The 15563-nt window shown below is 39.0% G+C and overlaps 1 protein-coding gene across 1 annotated transcript in view; it reads left to right on the plus strand.

Moving 5' to 3' along the window:
* Positions 1-15563, plus strand: part of DPP10 (dipeptidyl peptidase like 10) — a gene marked incomplete at both ends in the record, with an annotated part of 660265 nt that overhangs the window by 583760 nt on the left and 60942 nt on the right. Inside the window, 2 exons of the mRNA XM_079782730.1 lie at positions 6232-6355; positions 11116-11154. Of these exons, the coding sequence (XP_079638856.1) occupies positions 6232-6355; positions 11116-11154 (163 nt within the window). The remainder of the gene's footprint in view (positions 1-6231; positions 6356-11115; positions 11155-15563) is intronic.

The following is a 15563-nucleotide window of genomic DNA, read 5'->3' on the forward strand; positions in this document are numbered from 1 at the left end:
TATGTAAGTGCCAACTGTGGCATCTGAAATGCACCAAAGTGTATGATTTACTCTTCTTGTTGCAAAACGCAAGATTGACATATACTTCAAAAACTGTTATTTTCTCATGCTCCAGTTTAACAAAAATGTAGTTTCTTACTCATTTGTTCTTGGTGAAAGCTTTAGTCCAATTCACAGGGGAAAAACAAGGGAATCAATGTAATTTATGACATCTGCATTTAGACACTGAGAGGCTGCATATTACTTGAATGGACCCAAAGATACACAAACATGAAAAAAAAAAAGAGAGAGAGAGAGAGAGAGAAAGAGAGAGATATCCATGGTGTGAGTAAAAGAAACCTTCATTCATTTAGATGTACATTGAATGGAAACTAAACTCTTAGTTTTCTTGATTTTGTTTTAGGGTTATCAATATCTCTGATAGTTAATCTTAGCACTATACCCATAGGGAAAATTCCCGAAAACCTTCCCTAGTTAAATACTTGACATCTAAAAGAGCAAATCATCTTTCATAATTTATTGACCAGTTTCCTAGTAATTAAAAAGGTAACACACTCAAGAAAGGTAATGAAATGTAGTTAAAGGACTATTAACAAAGATATGGACAGGATTAAGGGGAAACTCACAAAAGATGGGAAGTCAACATCCAGTCTGCGACAGCAGAAAGCTGTTCCTGCCCCAGGACTTCAGGAGTAAGGGGCAGGCTCTCTGATGAAGCCTGAAGAGGCTTGTAACTTAAGAACAAATGGACCATCCAGGAGGACCTGTCCGGGGATAGAAAAGTCCAGTCATTGCCAAGCCGTGCCCTGATAGAGAGTGGGTCCTGGAGATAAATACCCCAGCTCTCTTCTCAAGCTTTGAGTTCCTGCAGAGGACTCCTGTTGTCAAGGCAGCTTCATTGCAGAGTCCAGCTTTTGGAAATCGTGGGGGGAAGAGATGGAGAATGGGTCTGGCAAATGGAGAATATTGGACACAAATAACTTAAGGATAATACTTACCTTAAGAAATGTATCATTGTTATTACTTTAGGGATGTATTGGAGATGTCCACAAGAGCACAATGATTTTTCTGAAGCAATGTGAGAAGTGTTCTTTCTCTGTTTTTGTTTCTTCCTTGTCTCTCTGTCATTTCCTCTGTGTGTGTGTGTGTTCAGTTTCTCTTTCTCTATATATACACTAGTACATCTGTGATTTATCTAAGTAGTACTTGTGTTCTCCTGAAAACCTGACATATTTTTCTTACGTGAATTGTGAACTGATCGTGTTTTCATTGTTTGCATTAGTGTATTTTGGACATGAAATTTACCTGTGGTAAAACTTGCTTCCCTCTGTAACTTATTTCCCTTACCTATCTTTTGTATTTCCTTTATCATGTTAGTCTTAAATTTTTATAAGCTAACTCAAATTATTTACATATTTTTAAATATATTATTTTTATGCCGGTACTAGTAAGAATATTTCCATATTTATTAGTAACAGTATTCTATAAGTCCCAAGCAATACCAAATCATTGTTATTTTTATAATGTAAAAGGATAAACATGCATAACATAATTTATTAGTAATATACTTTTCCTATGCCCTATTAAGGCCATCAAATGCCCACTCTTCTTACTGGAGTTTGTATTGTGTTCATAGCTACCAATATCATTTGAGATGCTGCTTAAACTTACAATAATAGAATATCTAAATAATTAATTCACTTCATAATCATTTATATATTTATGCTTTTTGGCATGTAATCTAAGCATCTACTATATTTTTATTTTATTTTCACATGACCTGTCAAATGCCAATCAATAAGTGAACCTTATTCTATTAGTGTAATTATAATTTTTTTCCTTTTGTGATTCTTTTTTTTCTACTATACTTGAATTTCATATATGACCATCTCTATAGCCTCTTTATTTCTAAAAAAATCACCATGGTGATAATAATAATAATTAAATACATATGTACCTATATAGAGAGGATGATTAATAAGATGAATATAGAAAGATGTTCTCATTACTTGAGCTACCTTATAAACTGTATCCTCTAATCCCTACCCAAAGAGCAAGATTTGTTTTTAATTTGAAGGTATTAGGCCATTTGTTTTGGTCTTCTGGTTGTTTGGTTGGTTGATTTAATTAGTTATAATAACTAATGTTTATAATTATAATAGAAAAAAGTCCCCAAGCTAGTCTTATCATTGGATAGAACTTCTCTTCAAGCAGATACTTATGCTCCAGTGTCAAAGAATGTAAAATAAATTTCAATTCATTCATATGTTCTAAAAAGAAAATAAAAGGATAAGTTTATTGGAGAAAGGCATAATTTACCTTTCCAATTCCTTTCCCTGTACTCCCATCATTTAAAAATATATATTAGTGAATCAGCTAAAGACCCTTTATCAAAGAAATTCAGATCCTGAATACAACTTTTCTTTAATACTAATTGTGTCCAGACTCTTATCTTTTAAATACATATATATTGATTTCAGAGATGAAAAGAGAGGGAGAGATAGAAACATCAATGATGAGAGAGAGTCATTGATTGGCTGCCTCTTGCACATCCCCTACTGGGGATTGAGCCCACAACTCAGGCAATTGCCCTGACCAGGAGTTGAACCGTGACCTTCTGGTTAATAGGTCAACACTCAACCACTGAGCCATGCCAGCCAAGCCAGTCTCTTATCTTTATTTGAGGGCCTGAGTTGATTCTTCAGAATATAGCAGGTAGGAACTAAGATAATGACCCTTCTTGAATATCTTCAGGCCCAGTGGAAGTTAGACATTCATCTCACCTGAAGAAGAAGAAATATTTTGTAAACTGTTACACTATAAGCTTAAGCCTTAAGGTATTGCAAGCATTTATTATCTTTATTGGAATTTACAGGTATGGCTTTTAAATAATTAAATGATTGTGTATATACTCTTATGATAATGAATCATACAGATTTTTCCACAGGCTATGCATTTGTCACATCTTTGGGGGGAAAGTGATTATTGTTTATGTTCAGAAATCTGTAGGCTGAAGGGTAGAGGTAGTGGTTTGGTTTTGGTTTCTCCTTACTCTGTGAAATTATTGTATTTATTTGAAATATTTTTTAGTTATCCCACTTTTGTGACCCATTGTTCTCAGCCTATACCAGTAATGTGACAGAGTTATTTTGCCCTCAAGTTATTTTGCCCTCAAGTTAATAAAGTAACTTGAGGGCTACTTTAAAAGGGAAAACACTCAAGATGAATATTTAAATAGTTTTGTTGCTGATGTTATTTATTTTAAAAACATTTTATGTTATTTTATCTTATATTCTAAACACCAGTTTTATTTATATTTTTTCCATAAATGTGACCTTGATTGTATGGTCTTTGGTAAATTGTTTACAATAATTTTTTTTCTTTAATTCAAAGAACATTTTTGCTAATTAATCATAAATATATATTGTCAGATTTCAGTATTTCCTCTCCTGATTGAATATAGTACTCACTATCATTTTCTCCATGTTAAATCTTCTAGATAAATCTTTTAAAGTTTAATACTTATATTTCCCCTTTTTTAGTATTCACACTGCCAGGTATAATAATGTATGCAAAATACTAGTAAATCACTTTAAACAAAACAAAGTAAAAATGAACAGGACATAAATCTTTGAAGAAATGCAACACCCACTGATTTGGGCAAAGAGTAATCCTAAACCAGTTGCATATTTGATTTGAAGTTGCCTTGCCTTGTTAACTCTGTTTGGGGAACTTGCCACAATGATTGGACTGAGTTTCTAGGCAATTTTCAAGAGGGACTCAGCTGGGTTGTGAAAGCTGACTAATGTCTTGAAGAGATTGTTGAAGAAAATACTGCAGGCTTCACGGTATGATAAGTTATGCTTGCCCTACTACTGACATCTTCACTGTGATGGGCTAACAGGTTTGCTAGAGGAAGCAGTAGGTACTCAGTAATGTTAGAAGTGTAAGATTCATGTAGCTGAATGTCTAACCCAGATGTGTATAAGGACAGGTGATTTGTCTCACAAGGCTTTTCTCCCACAGGTGATTTTTTCCCCAAGTCACATTAAAACCAGGTGGATTAATTTGAAGATCATACTCACAGATGGCACTTTTCAAGCCATTGCTAAAGTATCTCATCTATTCGGAAACTGGGCACATTGGTTGGAAAGTTGTTGCTTTTTGTTGTTGTTGTTATTAATAGGATCAATTTTGGTAATTGCATTTTCTTCTGTTTGGCTTGGGAATTGTGTAATATACTATGTAAATTCCCAAACAGAATCTACAGTGAAAGAAATATAAAAAAACACACATAAACTCCCAATCTACAACCAGCCTGAGGACATCATAGGCCTCCCAAATTAGTATACTCACTGTACCAAATACTCAATAACCCCCTCTTCTCCTTCAGTTTTAAATAAATACGAGTGAAAAAATATTGTATAAGACTGAGACTGGCCCTTTGCCCATAGCTGACAAACACTAAAACAAACCATTCATAGTTCTGCATAGAGTGAAATAACATGGAGGCTATGCATCAAAAATAATTGTCAAGAATAAGCTTTCCTTTTAAATTTATTATTGATTATATTTTAAAGAAATAAAATAGAACCTAGCTTATAAAAAGTATACTTAGTTTGCACAGAGATTATTACTAATAAGGAGAGGGTAAAATCTCTCTATATATAAAGACAGTGACATAATGCCATAACGACCAGAATGACTGGTCACTATGATGCCCACTGTGGCCAGCAAACCGGCCCGATCAGGGGATGGGGTGGCCGTCCAACCTTCCGCTGCCCCTCCCCCTGGCTGGCCTGCCCCTGATTGGACTCTTCCACTCCCATCAAGGGCAGGGCTGGCTGGCCAAATGTCCCCCCGCCCTTCCCCCAGCCAGTCCCACCCCCGATCAGCCCGCCCCACCATGATAGGCCTGCAGCCCCTCCCCCCAGCTGGCCCCACCCCTGATGGGCCCCCACCACCCTGATTGGCCTGCAGCCCCTCCCCCTGGCCTGCCCTGTCCCTGATCTCCCTCCCCTCTCCCAATAGGGGGCGGGGCAGCCAGCCAACGTCCTTCAGCCCCTCCTCCCTGGCCTTACCCCTGATCGGGCCTCCCCACCCCAATCAGGGGCAGGGCCAGCCAGCCAACTGCCTGCGGCCCCTCCCCCAGCCAGCCCCACCCCAATGGGTACCCACCATCCCAATTGGCCTGCACCCCCTCCCCCAGCCAGCTCTACTCTCGATCAGCTCTCCCCACTCTGATCAGGGGCAGGGCCAGCCCACCACCCATGGCCTCTCCCCCATGCTGCTGGCCCCCAATCATCCCCTCATTCCATTTGGGGGCAGGGCTGGCTGGCCCACTACACACAGCCCCTCTCCACAGCCAGCCCCACCTCCGATTAGCCCCCACTACCTCAATTGGCCAAACTCCCACCATCTCCTCCTCCTGACAGGCCCAGCCCTGATCCGACCTGATTGGGGCCAGGCCAGCCAGACCCCACATGTGAATGAATTCATGCACTGGGCCTCTAGTTATTTATAAATTTCTAGTATTTTGATTATTTTTATCTTTTCAAGGATTTTCTTTCTGGGAAAACATTCACTTTTAATTTTATTCTCAAATTTTCTGTATATTTGTAGATGCAAATATATATATATTTGCACATATGTAGATATATACATATCTATACATACATAGACATGTATTTGTATTTATATCCTACCTAATAAAATAGTAATATGCAAATTCACCGCACCTTCGCTATGCCAAGCCACGCCCACCAACAAAAGCCACACCCACCCGCCAATTAAGATGAGTATGCAAATTACCCAATAAAGATGGCGGTTAATTTGCATACACCACTGAGGGAGGGAGGAGTGAAGACTGAAGATAACTTAGAAGGAAGAGGGAGGAAAAGCGGAAAACAAGGTGGCTGCCAGAGGGAAAGCCTGGGCGGGGCAGGGCGGGGCGGGGCAGGGCGGGGCGGGGCAGGGCGGGGCGGCAGCGGCTTGCGGGTGCAGGTGCAGCGGCCGGTGCCGCAACAGCCGCTTGCAGGATTCTTCCTGCAAATGGGCTACTAGTATGCTAATATTTGAAATATATGTTTATATACATAAATAGAAATTCTTATGATGTGATATTCTTATATCTGTAGTGTTTAATTTATTGTTACATATACCAATGTAAATTATTGGTACTATACAAGTTCTCTGGCTCTAAATGTAAATTTTAATTTTGTTTCCAACTAGAGAATATTATATCACAATGGTTAAATGGGTAAGCAATACCAAGACGGTGGTCAGATGGTTAAACCGACCTCAAAACATTTCCATCCTCACGGTCTGTGAGACCACAACTGGTGCTTGTAGTAGAGTGAGTATAATTTACTTTTCTTGAATGCTTAAAATGATGTAATTTATTTTTATTTTACTTTTTTACAGCTGCGTAGTATTCCATTGTGTAAATGTACCAGGGAAGATGGGGGAGGGGGTGTAGGAATAGGTCAACCAAAGAACTTGTATGCATAACCCATGGACACAGGGTGGTGAAGGCCTGGGGCAGAGGTAGGAGTAGGCTAGAAGAGATCAATATGGGGTGGGGGGAGGGACATATGTAATACTTTCCACAATTAGGTTTTTTAAAGGATTATTATGTAGTGTAAAAGGTAGTCAAAGCCATGATAATGTCATTCTCAAATTTGGGAAGTCTTAATATTTTTACTTTGATTAGTTTGAGAATATAGAATGTTTCTTTCATGCTTTCTTTAAATATATTTCAAAATTCAATTATTTGTAGTTTAGATTCTTTTTCTAAAATAACATACAGTATCTCTGTCCTTAAATTAAGTAAAAATAGTAAAAAAATGGTTTTGGAACTACTGTGTTTTGAAATCAGGTTGTATTTAGATTTCTGTAATCAATATTTATTAACTGTAGTAAATTTTGTATGTGTAATTTTAAGGTTCTTAGTGGAGGAAATACTGTAATCCACTTAAATTGTTATATACTTGGTACTTGGTAAAGGATTCCCAATTACATAATGACAGAATTTTCAAATTTCTGTCTTTGGACAAGATGGAATAAATGTTATCAGGCTAGCATCTTTGCTGTAATCAAATATAAAACTGTACAAAAATATTAAAAATCTATTTTCAGATGTTGGACATCAGGAGGATTAAAAAATAAATGGTAAAATAAAGTTAATACACATGATGAGCATAGATATGACTTCTCATTGGTAACATTTTTGAGACCACAGTGCAATGGAGATGGTGCCCAAGAAAGGCACAGTGGAATCCCTTCTTCAAGTAGATAGGAAGAATCACAGTTTGAGGCTATTATGGTTGAAATTGGAAAGATAAGTAATAGAATTTGGAGCTAAATAGAGAAGAATTCTAGCAATCTATGTAAAGAACCTCTGAAATCTTTAGTTCATTGCTTCCTTGTACAAGTACGACATATACCATAGAGAAAAGAATCAAAGAGAGAAACTGCATTTTAAAAATTAAAACTGTAATTTAAAAATTAAAATCAAAACAAAACAGTCCATTTAGCATTTCTTGCATTGCTGGTTTGGTGGTAATATACTCCCTTAACCTCTTTTGTCTGCGAAGCTCCTGATTTCTCATTCAATTTTGAATGATAGACTTGCTGGATAGAGTATTCTTGGATTCAGTCCCTTGATTTATATACTTCATTTCATTCCCTTCTGGCTTGATGTGCTTCTGTTGAGAAATAAGTTAATAGTCTAATGGGAGATCCCTTGTAGGTAACTCTCTATCTCTCTCTTGCAGCCTTTAAGATTATTTCTTTGTCTTTTAGTTTTACCAGTTTAATTATGATGTGTCTTGGTATTGTCTTTTTGGGTTCATCTTGATTGAGACTCTCTGTGCTTCTTAGATTTGTGTGGCTTTTTTCTTCCCAAAGTCAGGGACATTTTCTATCATTATTTCTTCAAACAAGTTTTCTATTACTTTCTCAGCTTCCTCTCCTTCTGGCTTCCCTATTATGCAGATGTTGTATCATTTCATGTTGTCCCAAAGCTCCCTTAGACTCTCCTCCTGCTTTTTAATTTTTTTTCAGTTGCATCTCTGCTTGTGTTTTTCTACCTTGTTTTCTAACTCACTAATTCAGTGTTCAGCTTCTAGTCTACTGTTATACCTTCCATTGTGTTTTTTATTAAACCTATGTCATTCTTCATTTCCACTTGATTCTAACTCATGTTGATGAATTCTCATTGAGCTCCTTATAATTCTCATTGAGTTGTCTGTATTTCTGATCCAGACATTTGAGCATCCTTATAACCATTACTCTGAATTCTTTCTCTGACAAATTACTTGCCTCCATTTCATTTAGTTTCATTTCTGGTGATTCCCCCTCCTTCTTTGGGGATTGTTGCTTTGTCTCCCCATTTTACCTGTTCCTTTGTAATTGTTTCTATGTATTAGATCAAACTGATATGCCACCCAGATTTTTGGGGTTGATCTTATGTAGTAGAAGTTTTGTGGGACCAGTGGTGCATGCTCTCATATCTCCTGGGCTGGGTGTTCTATGGAGGCCCCCTACATGAGATATTTGGATTTTCCTGATGCTGTTGGGTCTTGAATGTCATTGTCCCATTCATAGATGGAGTCTCCTCTTGGGGTGTATATGCACCCCTATTTCCATAGCAACACAATTTACAATAGCTAAGACTTGGAAATAGCATAAGTGCCTATCAGCAGATGAGTGGATTAAAAAACTATGGTACATTTACACAATTGAATACTATCCTATCTAATAAAAGAGTAATATACAGATTGATCATCACTGCAACACACAATATAGCTGCCCCCATGTGGTCAAAGATCCTGCCCCCATGTGGACACAAGATGGCCACCACAAGATGGCCAGCAGGAGAGGGCAGTTGGGAGGCACCCGGCCTGCAAGGGAGGGCAGTTGAGAGGGACCAGGCTTGCAAGGGAGGGCAGTTGGAGGTGATCAACCCTGCAGGAGAGGGCAGTTAGGGGTGACCAGGCTGGCAGAGGAGGGAAGTTGGGGGCAAACAGGCTGGCAGGGGAGCAGTTAAGCATCAACCAGGCTGGCAGCAGAGTGGTTAGGGGTGATCAGGCTGGCAGGCAGAAGCGGTTAGGGGCAATCAGGAAGGCCGGCAGGCGAGCAGTTGGGAGCCAGCAGTCCTGGATTGTGAGAGGGATGTCCGACTGCCCGTTTAGGCCCGAGATCGGGCCTAAACGGGCAGTCGGACATCCCTCCAGGAGTCCCAGATTGGAGAGGGTACAGCCTGGGCTGAGGGACAACCCCCCGCTGTGCACGAATTTCGTGCACCGGGCTTCTAGTCTACACTAATAAAAGAGAAAGATGCAAATTGACCATACCTTCGTGACGCCCACCAGCCAATCAGGAGTGAGTATGCAAATTAACCAAACAAAGATGGCTGGTTAATTTGCATAAGCAGGCAACGAACGGCCGGGGGTGGGACGGGATGCTTGCGTCATTGCCATGATTGCCCCTAACCACTTCTGCCTGCCAGCCTGATCACCCCCTAACCACTCCCCTGCCAGCCTGATTGATGCCTAACTGCTCCCCTGACAGCCTGATTGCCCCTAACTGCTATCCCCTGCCGACCTAGTCACCCCTAACTGCCCTCTCCTGCAGGCCTAGTCTCCCCCAACTGCCCTCCCCTATAGGCCTGGTCCCCCACAACTGCTCTCCCCTCCTGGCCTGATCACCTCCAACTGCCCTCCCTTGCAGGCCTGGTCCCTCCCAACTGCCCTCCCCTGCTGGCCATGTTGTGGCAGCCATCTTGTGTCCACATGGGGGCACCCATCTTTGACCACATGGGGGCAGCCATCTTGTGTGTTGGAGTGATGGTCAATTTGCATATTATTCTTTTATTAGATAGGATTAGATAGGATAGAGGCCTGGTGCACAGGTGGGGGCAAGCTGGTTTGCCTGAAAGGGTGTACCAGAGCAGGGTGGGGGTTCCCTTGGGGTGTGGAGTGGCCTGGGTGAGGGGCCTGTGGTGGTTTGCAGGCCAGCCACGCCCCCTGGCAACCCAAGTGGAGTCCCTGGTGTCTGGGATTTATTTATCTTCTATAATGGAAACTTTGTAGCCTTGAGCAGAGCCAAGCCTCCTGCTCGCTCTGTGGCTACAGCCATTTTTGTTGGGATTTATTTATCTTCTGTAATTGAAACTTTGTAGCTTTGAGTGGAGGTTTCTGCTGGCTAGGGCAGGCGGAAAGCTTGGCTTCCTCCATTGCCGGGGAAACCCAAGCCTCCTGCTCTCTCAGTGGCTGCAGCCATCTTGTTTGGGTTAATTTGCATACTTGCTCCTGATTGTCTGGTGGGTGTGGCTTGTGGGTATAGCATAGATATGGTCAATTTGCATATTACTCTTTTATTAGATAGGATATGGGTTATTGCTGAGGTTCGTATAAGGAAAAATCAAGAGGAAGAAAATTTTCAATTGACATTTTATAAATGAATCTTTTCTTCATACTTTTCTTATAGAATAATTTTTTTCCAGAAAATGACAAGATATTTCATAAATTACTAGATGTAAACAGTGATACTGAACTTTTTTAACCTATAAATATTTATCTTGAGATTATTTTAATCTAATTTCATTTTTTGAAATATGATTTTGGTTTTTATTGTTTGCAAGATTATTTTAAAAGAACATAACATTTTTGTCATTACAAATGTGTATGACTATGGTGAAGAGGTGATTGAATATTGAAAGAATGTCTACCTTTTAGTTTTATTCCTGGCTATTTGCCCAATTATTTTGAAGGACTTAATAATTTTCTTTCCTGATGATGCCTAGAGGTGAAAAGAGACAGTGTCTAGTGGTTCAAAACAGCTAGAGTGAGGTGAGGGAAGAGACCTGGAAAATGATCTGTTATCATAGTAATATACTACTGAGGATTCTGAAGGAGTTCCCTAAAGAAAAGTCTTTATAATTAAATGATCATTTAATCCCAATTTTATAATTATTTATTCAGTTTAATTCCTGTTATTTCACCATGTGAGGAGAGAAAAAAAATGCCTGAAATAACACTGTAAAACTTGTTAAATTGATGCATGCTCACTTTGGTCTTTAGATGCTTCATAAAGTTAATGATTTTGTTTCAGAAATATGAGATGACATCAGATACGTGGCTCTCCAAGCAGGTATGGTATAGTTGGTTTCTTTATGTCACATTTTGGCCATTGTGCACATCCAGTTCACCCATTTGTAATTTGATACCTTTCCAAAGTTATTTTAGAAATATAATTTTAAGGCTTTACATGTTTAACTGAGTCTTTTCCATGAAAATATTTATGACAGCATTTTTATGGCATGTTTATGAAAATATTTGTTGTTTATTATAGGATATAAGTTGAAAAATAACAATCGTCCATTGTTGGGATCATTCATATAAGTAAACTTTCGTTCAGATGAAAGAAAAAAAAATAGAAACCATTAACAGTGCTCATATTGCCCAATAAATTGGTTCTGTGGAGATATTCATATGAGTACTTCCTCTGTTAGATATATCCTAGCCCACAGTTTTAGTTTGTGGCACAAATGAATCTGGAATCTAAATGATCACAAAAGAAAAAGTACCAAATGTCTCTATGACATGGTCTCATACTGGACATTTCAGAAGTAAACCCAAGTAGATCATCCACATATGTCTGAACCCATTTTACTAATAACTCCATCACTACTTTTTGCAAAGAGGAGTGTTTTATTTGGTTTATTTGTTTTGTTCTTTACAGTCATCTTTTTATTTTATATTCTCTTCCTAGTTCTCATTCATATCTATGGTTTCAATTACCACCCCATAACATGAGACCTCCAACCAACTTGCTTGCCTGATTCTAAAACTTCTACACTCATGCTTGGCATTTCCTCCAAAATCTATAAAAGTAATTGCATCCTCCATAGGTACAAACTGAACACATCTCTTTTTTATTCAGTCTTATGCCTTCTTATCATAGGAGTCAAGGACAGAGTTATCCATCCAGCTATTAAAATCTTAGATCTATTCTTAAACTCTTTCTCAACCTTACCTGCATATATTCATCACCACACCTTTGATCTTACTTTCACGTTATTTTTCTACAGTTCACAAACACTGTCCAGCATTAAACCACAGGTACTGCAGTTCTTCCTTAACTGGTTCTCTCTCAACCCCTAAGGCACCTGCCAATCTGTTCCTCACACTGCAAGCTGGCTGAATGACCTTGTTGAGATATAGATTTGATCACTACCCAAACCACCCTCATACTTCACTCTCACAACTGAAACAATTTTTGTCTATCCTTTTATTCTACAGAAAAAGACCAACATTCTTAAAGGGTCTACAAGGAATTACATTGAAAGTATTTTCAGCTTTGTGCCATACCTTGCTTTCAATTGTTTCTTCATTCTAGACACATGAACTCTTGTACTCATGAGGCCTTTATACGAACCATTTTTTCTGAAGAGAAGTCCCTCAACTACTTTCTAATGTAAAGGTTTCTCATTTTACAAACCTTACCTTAAATCACCTACTTAGGAAGTCACCTCCTCTAACCATACTAACAAAATCACTTCCCCCAATAAAATTTATTTTAAAGTCAAGTGTAATTTTTGTGTAATACACAATTACTTCTGTGATTTTTTTACTGAGTTCACCAGAAGAGGTAGGATATTCATTTTTTTGTTCTCCATTGTAAACTAAATTCCTGATATAAAGTCTTGTTAAAAGAAAAGTTCAATAAATATTTTCTGAATAAATAAATAAAATGTGTAAATAGATTAAACTTTTGCTTAGTTGAATTATGCTCATGTAGGCATAAGTATATATCATATACCTATTATCTATATTAATATCAATTGCTTATTCTTAGGCAATGTGCAAAATGAAATTGGGGCAAAAACCTTGATTTTTGTAGCCAATAATAAACTCTCACAAAATTAATTTAAATACTGAAAATAAAAACAATGAAAAACAATAATATATGAATATTGGTGTACTCTGAATAGTCCTGAGTATTAAACCTATTTTACTATAATTTTTATTGCCAGTGACATTCATAATTGTCTAACATACACCAACATAATACATGCTCTTTTGGTATTTTGTTATCTACATTTTAAATACCAATTTCATGAATGTGTGATAGAAACGATTTTTAAGCAAAGAAACCAGTGATCAATTATTCAGTAAGCAAATGCAAATGATAGTTTGTCACAGTTGACTTTTTCTCCAGAAGCTTAAGGAAATTTCATTAAATACTTAGAATTTGATTAAATTTAAAAGATGAGAATGACAGTCGTTATGAGGTGAAGCACCATAATCATTATATGCTTACTTTCTGGAGAACAGGAAGAGCAGAGAGCGGGTATGTTTGCCCTAGCTTCAAAAGACTTACAGTTGGGATAACCAATATATAAACTGTTTGGTCAGGGATAAAGTGTATCCCCAATTCACTGCCCTGTGTGTCATAAACACTGACTTGCTTAAGGTCATGAGGATTGACAGTGATGTTGGCTCCACTTTCTTTATTTGATTGTAGGAGAGGGTTATGCCTAAAGTGGTATGTTCATAGCTAGAAATCATCTAATGCTGCAGGTTTTTAAGCCCAACTATGCATTAAAGATTAGAGTCCTCATCTGTCTTTACGGAATTTATTTTTAAGGCACCAGATTTGGAGGGCTAGTATAAGAAGGGAGAATGCTCAGATATTCTCATAGTATAAAAAATGCATTTTGTTTTTGAAGCAAAACACAAATGGAGAATGTTGAGTAAGGGAGGAGCTAATAGGTTGGACTAAATGTGATAGAGATACATATAATAAATATTTTTGTCCATTGTACACATGCATTATCTATTTAGTTATGATTTGGACGCCTACTATGTCCTAGACAATAGAGCTAAAAAAGACAAAATTGCAAAATTCCTCTAATTATTACTTGCCTGGTGAAAGAAGTCAAGCATATAAGAAAGTGCACTGCAAACCAGGAAGAGATGAATAAAAAGTTTAGAATCTCTGAGAAGAGATTTCCTAACTAGGAGATACTCTCTAACTAGAAAAATTTGGAAATAGATTTTGTTTCCTGAGTTTTAGCAAAAATTAAGATTTACAAAAGAAAAAAAAGAGAGAAATGGTAATATACCAGAGGAGAAGTAATGAAATATAAATTCTCTCATAATTGAAAGGTGTGATTTAGAGTCAAGTACCTTTATGTATCCTATATAATAAAAGCCTAATATGCAAATTGACTGAATAGCGGAATGACCAGCAGAATGAGCGGTTGCTATGATGCACACTGACCACCAGGGGGAAGACGCTCAACACAGTAGCTGCCCCATGGTGGTCAGTGCTGTTCAGCCAGAAGCTGGGATCACAACTGGCAAGTGCAGCAGCTGTGGTGGGAGCCTCTCCCGCCTTCGCAGCAGCACTAAGGATGTCCGACTGCTGGCTTAGGCCCACTCCCTGCAGCCTAAGCCATCAGTCAGATATCCCCCAAGGGCTCCTGAACTGCAAGAGGGTGCATGCTGGGCTGAGGGATCCCACACACACACCCTTAGTGCATGAATTTCATGCACCGGGACTCTAGTTTATTATATACCCATTAATGCAATTTTCCCACCTTTGAATTGTATGTTACTTCAGATTTTAAATTATTCACATACTAGTATATTGTCTTATATTTTCATGAATGTCTATGAAGTAGATAAGTAAAATATTATTCTTATACTAGAAACCCGTTGCACGAAGTTTCGTGCAATAGACTTTCACCTGGCTGCCGGCACCAGTTTTCCACCAGCAGCAGTTTTCCTCTGACCACCCGCCAATCAGAGCGCCTCCCGCCAGCGCGATCGGCCACCCCGAGAGGAACTCCGATCCGGGAGGTGCTCCGATCGGCGGGTGGCCAGAGGAAAACTGCTGCTGGCGGAAAACTGCTGCCAGCAGCCACGCAATCGGCCACCCTGAGTTCCGCCACCAGCGTCTCCCACAGCGTCGGCCGTTTAGTCTGGCGGTAGGAGCGGGGCGCGGGGACTCGCGAGTCCCCGCCCCCCCGCTCCTACCGCCAGCCAATCGGCCACCCTGAGTCCCGCCCCCCGCGCCTCCAGCCGGCCCAATCGTGGGCGTAGCGGAGTGATGCAATTTGCATATTGCCTTTTTATTATGTAGGATTTTTATCAATGGAGATTCTTGCTAATAAAGATAGAATGAGACTCTTGAGATTATGAAAATAGTTAATTTACTTATTCATTCAGGAAATAATTATTAAGCACCATTGTGACTGCTGCTGTCCCAGGCTCTGGAGCTACAGCAATGGAGAATACCAGGTTCCTGCTCCATGGAGCTTCCATTCTATAGGCACTCTACCTGCTATGCACCTAAACACCCACACACCTAAGAGATTCATATAGAGTTCAATGACCTGGCTTCCTCGATCACCCTTTACATAAGGTAATCAGGAAACCCCTCTCTGATAAGGTGAAGTAGAGCAGTGGTATGAAAGATAAGAGAAAGCCAGATAGGGGATAAATAGCACAAAGGCGCTATTTAGAAGAAACATGTACAAAGAGGCAACAGGA

This window comes from Cnephaeus nilssonii, assembly GCF_951640355.1.
Source record: "Cnephaeus nilssonii genome assembly, chromosome: 10".
Taxonomy (NCBI): Eukaryota; Metazoa; Chordata; class Mammalia; order Chiroptera; family Vespertilionidae; genus Cnephaeus; species Cnephaeus nilssonii.